Source organism: Martes martes (genome assembly GCF_963455335.1).
Source record: "Martes martes genome assembly, chromosome: 17".
NCBI classification, from domain to species: domain Eukaryota; kingdom Metazoa; phylum Chordata; class Mammalia; order Carnivora; family Mustelidae; genus Martes; species Martes martes.
The window spans coordinates 59107805-59117751 of record NC_137905.1 but is presented as its reverse complement, the minus strand read 5'-3'; the positions used below and the strand labels follow the sequence as shown (position 1 = coordinate 59117751).

Here is a 9947-nt window from a genome sequence, read left to right as displayed (position 1 = left end):
TTGCACTTTTAGCCTCGCTGGGTAAGGTCTGCATGCCAGTCCCATCTGCTTTTTCTTTTTCTCCAGGGTCTGCTCTGTCCTTCCCATGGGCAGGTCATAGGCGCTTCTTCCTTGCCAGGTTTCCTGGAGTAGCGGCTGTGGGTGCCCGGTTTGTGCTGTATGGAGTGTTCTCATCTTCTAGCGAGCCAGTCCTGAAGCCTTGCAGTGAAGGGTTGAAAGGCATGAGGTGTGGTTTGTTCAATGGATCCCATAGTCGTGCTCCTTTTGGGGCTTGGTGAATCTGTCCAGATTGATGGCACTGCTATGCCTAAGGTTCTGCTCCCTTTCTCTAGGGGACATTTTCTGGAGCTTAATTGTACCAGGAGTTACAGGCACTCACGTAGTCACTACTTATGGGTATCTTTGTGCAGTTCCTCCAAAACCTCCTTCAAGGTTTAAAGAGGTTTAAAAATCTTTTGTAAAGATTTTATTTATTCATTTTAGACAGAGAGAGCATGAGTGGGGCAAGGGGCAGAAGGAAAGGGAGAGAATCCCAAGCAGACTCCACGCTGAGTGTGGAGCCCAACATGGGGCTTGATACCATGACCCCGAGATAATGACCTGAGCTGAAACCGAGTCAGACACTCAACCAACTGAGCCACCCAGGCGCCTTCCCCCGCCCCACTGCCAAGGTTGTGTTTTGTTTTGTTTTGGTAATAATTTTTTTTAACTTACAGAGTGTCATAGGATGCCTTGCTCTGGCCAGTAGTGGCTGCTCACCTGTCATTTGTCTCTCTTAGGAATTACATCCTCCAGATCTCACTTAGTCACCCCAGTGGAGCAAAGGGCAGATCCCCGGATAGCAGACCAGGTGGATATGGCTCCAGCCACAGAAAGGAAGACTCGGAAGGGACCTGGACCTGGTGAGTGGATGCGAGGGAAGGGCATGATATCAAGGTTGGGTTCAAAACTAGCAGTACTGGGACGCCTGGGTGGCTCAGTGGGTTAAGCCTCTGCCTTCGGCTCAGGTCATGATCCCGGGGTCCTGGGATCGAGCCCCGCATCGGGCTCTCTGCTTGGCGGGGAGTCTGCTACCTCCTCTCTCTCCACCTCCCTCTCTGCCTACTTGTGATCTCTGTCAAATGAATAAATAAAATCTTTAAAAAAAAAAAACCAAAAACTAGCAGTACTAACTTTCCATACCAGCGTTTGGCTTCAAGGCTGCTGGCCACACCGTATTTCTACCCACCCTTCCCCATTCTTGACACTGCAGCTTGTCTCCTGTCTGCTTCTAGGCCCCTGCCGTGTTCCATCTGCCCGGCATCCAGGCCACCCCCACCCACCCTGGGTCTGCATTGTTCTGCAACATTGTCCAGCACTCCACATGTCATGAGATGTGCACACCCCCTTAAATAACCCTTGAGCCCCAGCTACACACTTGTTAGTGGGTCTTCTGGGCTTGCACGTGCCCTTCTGCGTAGCACTCCCCGTCTCCACAGCCAGAGACCTACTGGAAGCCACTTGCTGTTCTCTGTCCACATATCCTTGCCCTCAGAAGGCTCCCTTCATTCAGTGACCTTTGGAGACCCAGTTCTGCATTGCAACCCCTTCCTCAACCTTCCCCACCTCTCTTGTCCTGTAAACAGTCCCACTGAGGTACTCCCGGGTGTGTCGCACACACATTAACAATGGGGTCGCCCCTCCCGGTAAGTGTGACATGCATGTCAGCGGTACTTCTCTGCTTCCAGATGGTTGGTCTGCGGTGGAGGGTGAGGCCACGTCCTCTGAGCAGAGTGTTTCTTTAGAAGGAGTGTCACCGGTCAGGACTTCGGTGGCAGGTCTGAAGCTCCAGCCCTGGGACGTATCTGGCTCAATATTGAAAAAAATCTTACACCTGACTGAATACGAGGGGGAGGAAGCCAGGCTGGAACCACACAGTGGTGGGGCCTGTTGGAAGCCTCTTGGGCTCAGGGCAAACGTCCATCAGCACCACACTGCAGAGAAACCCTTCAGAAGAGACGAGGCCAGTGCCTCTGCGAAAAGCTGCAGATTCTATGTGCCAGAGAAGACCTGTACACACAGTGAGGGTAGAAGGGACTTTCCAGCCTCCTCAGACCTTCTTCAGCACCAGGTCTCCCATATTAGAACGAGGCCCCACAAGAGGACGAGGTCTGGGGGAGCCCTTCACCCTGGACAGCAGCATCACAGGTGCTTCGAATGTGGGAAATTGTTCACCCGCAAAGACACGCTTACTCGGCACCAGAGAATCCATACTGGAGAAAGACCTTATGAGTGCAGCAAATGTGGGAAATTCTTTAGCCAAAGCTGTGACCTTTTTAAACATGAGACCATACACACTGGAGAAAGGCCTTATGAGTGCAGCGAATGTGGGAAATTCTTTAGACAGGTCTCTGGCCTGATTGAACACAGGCGAGTTCACACTGGTGAAAGGCTCGACCAGTGCAGTAATTGCGGAAAATTCTTTAGTAGTAAGTCCAACCTCATTAGACACCAAGAAGTGCACACAGGGGCAAGGCCTTATGTATGCAGTACATGTGGGAAAGAGTTCAGCCGCAAACACACACTTGTTCTGCACCAGAGGACTCACACTGGAGAAAGGCCTTATGAGTGCAGCGAATGTGGGAAGGCCTTTAGCCAAAGTTCCCACCTTAATGTACACTGGAGAATTCACAGCAGTGATTATGAGTGCAGCCGATGTGGGAAAGCCTTTAGCTGCATCTCTAAACTCATTCAGCACCAGAAGGTTCACTCTGGAGAGAATCCTTACGAATGCAGCAGATGTGGGAAAGCCTTTACCCAAAGGCCAAATCTCATTCGGCACTGGAAAGTTCATACCGGAGAACGGCCCTACGTGTGCAGCAAATGCGGGAAAGAGTTTAACCGCAAACACACACTTGTTCTCCATCAGAAGATTCATACTGGAGAAGAGCCTTAATACCACAGCAATTGTGGGAAATCCTTTAGTCATTACCCCAACTTATTATCCATTTGCGAATTCCTGGCAGCAGACCTCGGACAGCCTTTACCAAGGACCAAACTTTATGCAGCCCTGGAGAATCCACACCAGACAAAGGCCTCAGCGGTACAGGGAATGTGCCATCTCCTTGCTCAGTGTAACAGCTCTCACCAGAGAGGAGCTGCGAGAGTAGGCTTTGTGAGGGAGCCATCGTTCAGAAGTGGTACCTCACACGTATGAACCCCTGCGCTGGGGAGGCTCCTCGTGAGTGCCTGGTACATCAGTGATATCAGGACCAGTGTGCACGCATTGTAAATTGCCAAGGTCCTTTGTCAGTGCTAAAAGCCATCTCACTACTACCATCTGCCCGAGTCCTGTGGTGCGTGTCGGTCACTCCAGCATGCTTAGGCAGGCGGACTGCGCTGTCTCCACAGTCCCTAGAAGGAGTCACGATTGGCCTCCATGGTCCATGGGGGGGCTCATTTCCTTACTTTTGTCTGGGTTAGGCATGGAAAAAATCAGCACACAAGATGGGTTTTCCAGGTAGCTTGCAAAGATTTATCCTCATGGACTTTCTCATCTCGTGTGATGCTCGCTGTGGATGTGTGCGGTCTCACGGCCTTCAGCCCCGGAAGCACATACCTCACATCACTCGTGTGTGAGTGCAATAATAAAGGGCTTATTCTTGAGCTACTTTTATTTTTTTCAAGAGTTTATTTATTTATTAGAGGAGAGAGTCTGAGTGGGGTGGTGGGGGGCAGAGCGAGAGGGAGAAGCAGGCTTCCTGCCGAGCAGGGAGCCCAACATGGGGCTCGATCCCAGGATCCTGGGATCATGACTTGAGCTGAAGGCAGACACTTAACTGACTGAGCCGTCCAGGTGCCCCCCTTTGAGCTGCTTTTAATCTGGAGGGTTCTGCTCATTGTGTGGAGTGTGTTGAGGACACACCTGTGTTCTACCAACATGAAAGGATAAAGTTTATGGGAGGCCCCAGTTTTCCATGTCTCGGGACATGATGATGGCAGAGAAAAGCTGTCACGCCAGGTTTGGCCTAATTTGTGTTGCCACCCAAAGTCTTCTAGGAAAGCTTTAGGAGCTTTGGGAGACCTGTCATGGCAGCCTTTAATTCGTGAGTCCCTAAGTAACTGTAGGAAGGGGGTTGTGACAACCTCCAGTGCATCTGAGAGCAGAGTGAGTTTGGTCCCTTGTCCCCATGGAATGTTTCATATCCCCAGGCACTATTAAGAGGAGTCTGGCCTCTGGTACCTGGCAAGAAGTCTGAGTTCAGAATTCAGTAGGTAGGAGTCACTGGCGGGAAGACCTACAGGAGCCAGGTGGGGGCTATAATAGACACAGGAACAAAGCACGATTAACACGGAGTCAGAGCGGTTGCAGCACCCTGGGAGGGCTCCCCACGACAGGCACCTGCTCACAGTACTCCCGTATCGTGGCTGAGCAGGAGAAGATATAGAAATTTTCAGGACTTCCAGAGCTGTCTCCTCTGGCCAAGATCCCTTGCAGGACAAATAACCCAAATATTTCGTGGATTCCCTTAGGCCATAGATGCCTCAGGTCAGAACTGTTGCTGTGGCGGCAGGAAAGTGGATTGAGAGATGGGAGATCTGGGATTCCAGGGACGTGGCTTTGTGATTTATCCAGTATTTTTTTTTTAAGGTTTTATTTATTTATTTGTCAGAGAGCACAAAGCAAGGAGAGTGGCAGGCAGAGGGAGAAGCAGGTTCCCTGCTGGGCCAGGAGACCGATGAGGGACTTGATCCTAGGACCCTGGAATCCTCACCTGAGCTGAAGGCAGATGCTCAACTGACCGAGTCACTCAGGCGTCCCGACGTATTCAATGTCCTTGGCGACTCGTATAGAAACAGCTTTCCTGAGTTGCCAGTTTATGCTGCCACCGAGGCATGAGGAGAGAGTGGAGTATTATAAGGTTGCCTAGAGGATTTAATTTGTCTTTTTCCTATTTTCTTAAGGTGGACTATGTTATTTATATGAGAACTCCCTTCTAACACCGTCATTTTGTAAGTTTCCCTGTAATTACTATGTTAGCATAATTCCCCACATTCTGATATATTGTGCGTTTGTTTCATCTAAGAATTAGTTTAAAATTGGACTGAAAAAGTTTCAGCTTTATTTCTAGGGACTTCCGAGTATCTGTCTTTGCCACTAAGACACCTGCTAAGATAAGGGCCGTGTTGTTTAATATCCAAAAATTTCCTGACCACACCTTGTCCTGGTTCCATTGCTGATGGTTTCCAGCTGGTATAATGGTTAGATAATTTGGCTTGACTGTGTTACCAGAGAGGCATAAAAACTCCTACTGGAATCTTCTGACTCTGGAAGCCAGTGTTCATCACTCACATATTTGTGGTGTAATCTGGGAGTGAATCACAAGAGTGTGTGAATAAAAATCTGGGAAACTGCGTGGATGTTCGACCCCCCAGTATGGCCCTGCATTTCCTTCTCTTGGTATGTTACATCCTTTGCTTTTAAGAAAACCTCCCATGAGTATGTTCTGTGGAGTCTTTCAAGTGTTTTCAGGTACAATACTTGTGAAATGTTTCCAGTTCATGATGAGGATGGGATATTTAGTATGACCCCTGATTCTAATTCAAATAATAGTGACTAAGCAGGAAGCGCCTGGCTGGTTCAGTTGGTAGAGCATGTGATTCTTGATCTCAGAGTTCAAGCCCCACGTTGAGTGTGGAGCCTACTTAAAAAAAAATTGACTTAGTGCACAGGAAGCAAGATGACAGAGGCTGGTGAAGAAGCATTTTTGTTAACAGGTTGGTTTCCAGGCCATCCCTGGGTTGGGTATGCATAAGGGATGTACTCAGAAACAGGAAGGAAAATAAATGTGAGAACTGGAGTCTGTAGGTCCATACTAAGTGGATTGCAAATCAAAGACAAACAGGGGATGTCAGCCAAGAATGTGATTCCTTGGCTGCCCCCCCACCCCTTTTGTAGTAAAAAGCATCAGAGTGTTGGGGTCCATTATCAAAGGAAGGAGACTGAGACAAAGTGAAAGTTATGCAAAGCTTTATTCTACGCCAAGCATTAGAAGTCAGACTGACCGGCCAGGGCAGCCTCCGAAGAGAGCGACCCCGTCCCGATCCCCCGGGCTGGTTTTATAGAGTATAACCGCAGAACTCAAGGTACCCACGTACCTTGAGTACCCACGTACCCACGCTTCTATTGTTAGGGTGTTTACTCCCGGAATCGATACTCAGAACCGATACCAGGAACTGCTGGGGTGTTTGGAACTGCTGGGATGTGCTGGGGCATTTAGAACTGCTGGGGGCATTTATTCCTGGAATGAAGTCCATAGATGTAAACAACAATATGGCTACCCAGGTAATATGGAGTCGCTCAGGCTAAGCAGGTCCTAATAGTTAAACAGGTTTTAACATTAAATCAGCCCTAACAACAGAGAAACAGCTAAAGGCTCTTAAAGGTGTAGATCAAGCCTGTGGTTTAGTTTGATACCATACCTTCTATCACCATCCCTCTGAGGCAGCTGATTGACATGATGAAAGGGGAGACGATGTGATGTGAGACATGATGTTATGCATCTCTGTTCAGCTCTCTTGAGTGGGGTTTAATGCTGGGGGAAAGGTAAGGATTATTCAGAAGAAAGGTTTATCTATAAACAAAAGAGATGGAAGAAATAGAATAAATCAGATAAAGATGTTCAGGGGGTTGATTAAAAGTGACATCTTTAAAAAGAAGAAGGTAGATGGAATAGTTACTAAAATTTTGATGGATCACTGTAAGAAACTGGTAATCTGTTCAAAGAACTGGGACAAATTCTCTCAATTCATCCTAGTCATAATAAACTTTTAAAATACTAAGATTATTTTTAGAAGGCATCTATAATCTTCTCAGAACCTGTTCTGATTATAACCAGGCAAGGAAATGGAGAGGATTATGACCGAGTGATGGGCTGGCCAGGGTCTCATGACCTTCCAGCAGGGACTCCACATCCTGGTATTTCACTGGTATTGGTGGTGACATGGCCTTAGGGCAGCAAAAAATGGAAATTGCTAGGCTTGATGATCTATGTGTTGTTATAATTTCAAAGTCAAATTAAAATTGAGAGGGAAATACTACAGGAATGTGGTACTGCTGTAGAAGGCTTACAGGTGAAAACATGGTCCACAAAGGAATTTCTGGGCAGAAACCACGAATGGCTGTTGCCTCCCCCTGACCATAGTGCATTATTGGAATGGATATGACGTTATACAAACCTACTTTGTCCTTTTTTCTTTTCTTTTTTTTTTTAAAGTAAGCTCTAGGGGTGCCTGGGTGGCTCAGTTGGATAAAGCCTCTGCCTTTGGCTCAGGTCATGATCCCAGGGTCCTGGGATCGAGCCCCGCATCGGGCTCTCTGCTCAGCAGGGAGCCTGCTTCCCTTCCTCTCTCTCTCTGCCTGCCTCTCTGCCTACGTGTGATCTCTGTCTGTCCAATAAATAAATAAAATCTTTAAAAAAATAAAAGTAAGCTCTACGCCCAACATGGGGCTTGAACTCAGGACACCAAAGATCAAGACTCATTCTCTACTGACTAAGCAAACCAGGTGCCCCTAGTTAAGGATCTTTGATTTTTTTTAACTTAAAAAAAATTTAAGCTTTTATTTATTTAAGTAATCTCTACATTCAACATGGGGGCTCCAACTCACTACCCTGAGATCAAGAGTTGCATGCTCTTCCAACCGAGTCAGCCAGGCTCAGGATCTTTTAGATGCAGCTGTGTTAGTATTTACAAGTTCCCATTTAATGGTCTCAGTGGTAAGAAAAGCTGATGGATCGGAGAGGTTAACTTTAGATTTTGGAGGACTTGATAATTGTAATCCCCACCCTGGACCCCAGATCATAAGCAGTATCTAATATGCAATCTACAATTAAAGCTACAGTTAAAGCTACAGGCTCAGGGACCTAATATTTCAACAAAAGACTAACTGTATACTTGAGAAACTCAGTGACATTTCCAGTGTTGTGCATTTTTCTAATGTCTGTGAGAAAAACATTTCATAATTTCTGATCTCTTTCCTCTAAGAATTTCCTATTCAGAAACACTGCCAAGAATATCTAAGATTACCATCCTTATTTTACATTCTAAATATTTAAATATTTTCTTGACCTTTTGCTTTTTGTTTTATATACCTTTGATTTTCCACTAATTTTTAATTTCAATGAATGTAAATATTAAAAAACTCCTTTTTAAAAAAAAACCTCTTTTGTTCCATCTGGTTTAGTCCATGTTTAGTAATATTTTACTCATAAAACATTGAAAACATACTGCAATATTTTTTTCTAATGGATTTGTCATTCTTTATGCTTAGATCTAGTACTTACTTATTTTTCTCTATGATTAGAGCTAAAAATGTTTGCTATGAGTTTTTTTTTTTTAAAGATTTTATTTATTTGATGGAGAGAGAGATCACAAGTAGGCAGAGAGGGGGAAGCAGGCTCCTCACCAAGCAGAGCACCCAATGCAGAGCTCGATCCCAGGACCCTGAGATCATGACCCCAGCCGAAGGCAGAGTCTTAACCTACTGAGCCACCCAGGTGCCCCTGCTATGAGTTTTTAACTAAATCGCCAGTATTTTATTTTTCCAATATTTTAATATTTAGTAATTTAACTAAATTATTTCTCCCAGTAAATCCATCATTTACTTTTATGAAATATAAGTGCCTGTAAACTTATCCTAGGTGTAAAATAGTAAATATGGGTCTTCTATTCTTGTTTTTACCAATAAAAATATTGGTAGTAATATTTTATATATTATAATGCAATTATTTTATTGAATGGATTTACTTATTTAAAATTTGGTGTACTTTATTTATTTATTTTTAAATTATTATTTTTTATTTCTTGACAAAGAGTGTGTGCTTAAATGGTGGGGGGAGGGGCAGAGAGAGAAGGAGAGAGAATCCTAAGCAGCCTCCACAGCCAGCACAAAGCCCCATGCGGGCCTTGAAGACTGAGCCACCCAGGTACCCCTTGTGCCTTTGTTAACAGCAGAGGAACATAAGAAATGTTTATATTTGTATCAGAATTTTATTCAGTAAGGTACTTATTTTTGTGATTTTAATTATTGCAAATGGAAAAGCAGTTTTCTGTTATTTAAAATGTAGGTCATTAATTCAATGCAATTTTTGTTTTATTCAACATTCCCTCATATTTAATTTTATAATTTTTTTTAAAGATTTTTATTTATTCTTTAGACAGAGAGAGATCACAAGTAGGCAGAGAGGCAGACAGAGAGAGAGAAGGGGGGAAGCAGGCTCTCCGCTGAGCAGAGACCCCGATGCGGGACTCGATCCCAGGACCCGGAGATCATGACCTGAGCCGAAGGCAGACACCCAACCATGTGAGCCACCCAGGCGCCCATATTTTTTTATTTTAATATTGTTTTGCGCAGTTTAGTTTGTGTGTGTGTGTGTGTTTTTAATTAAAAGATTTTACTAGGGCAACTGGCTGGTTTAGTCGGTTAAGTGTCTGCCATTCAGGTTGTAATCTCATGGGTCCTGGGAGCGAGTCCCTTGTCAGGCTCCCCGCTCAGTGGGGAGTCTGCTTCTGCCTCTTCCTCTGCCACTGCCCCTGCTTGTGCATGTTCTCTCTCAAATAAATAAATATATAAAATCTTTGAAAAAAAGATTTTGTTTAAAAAAAAACATGGGGCACCTGAGTGGCTTAGTCATTTGAGCGTCCAACTCTTGATTTCGGCTCAGGTCACGATCTTGGGTGGTGAGATGAAGACCCATATAGGGCTCTGGGGTCAGTGCATTGTGCTTGGGTTTCTTTCTCCCTCTGTCTCTCTGCCGCTGGCCCTTGTGCTTTCTCTTTCTTAAATAAATCTTAAAGAGATTTATTAAAGAGAGAGTTGGGGGGTGGTGGGCAGAGAGGGAGAGAGAAAATCCCAAGCAGACTCAGCTGATCGCTGAGTGCTGAGCCTAGAGCCAGACAGGGGCTGG

The 9947-nt window shown here is 45.5% G+C and overlaps 1 protein-coding gene across 1 annotated transcript; it reads left to right on the top strand.

Moving 5' to 3' along the window:
* Positions 1–785: 785 nt before the first annotated feature.
* On the top strand, positions 786–3654 carry ZNF671 (zinc finger protein 671). Its single transcript, XM_080829369.1, has 2 exons — positions 786–902; positions 1728–3654. The coding sequence occupies exons 1-2, from the start codon at positions 857–859 to the stop codon at positions 2933–2935; spliced, it is 1254 nt and encodes a 417-aa protein (XP_080685495.1). The 5' UTR covers positions 786–856; the 3' UTR covers positions 2936–3654.
* Positions 3655–9947: the final 6293 nt, after the last annotated feature.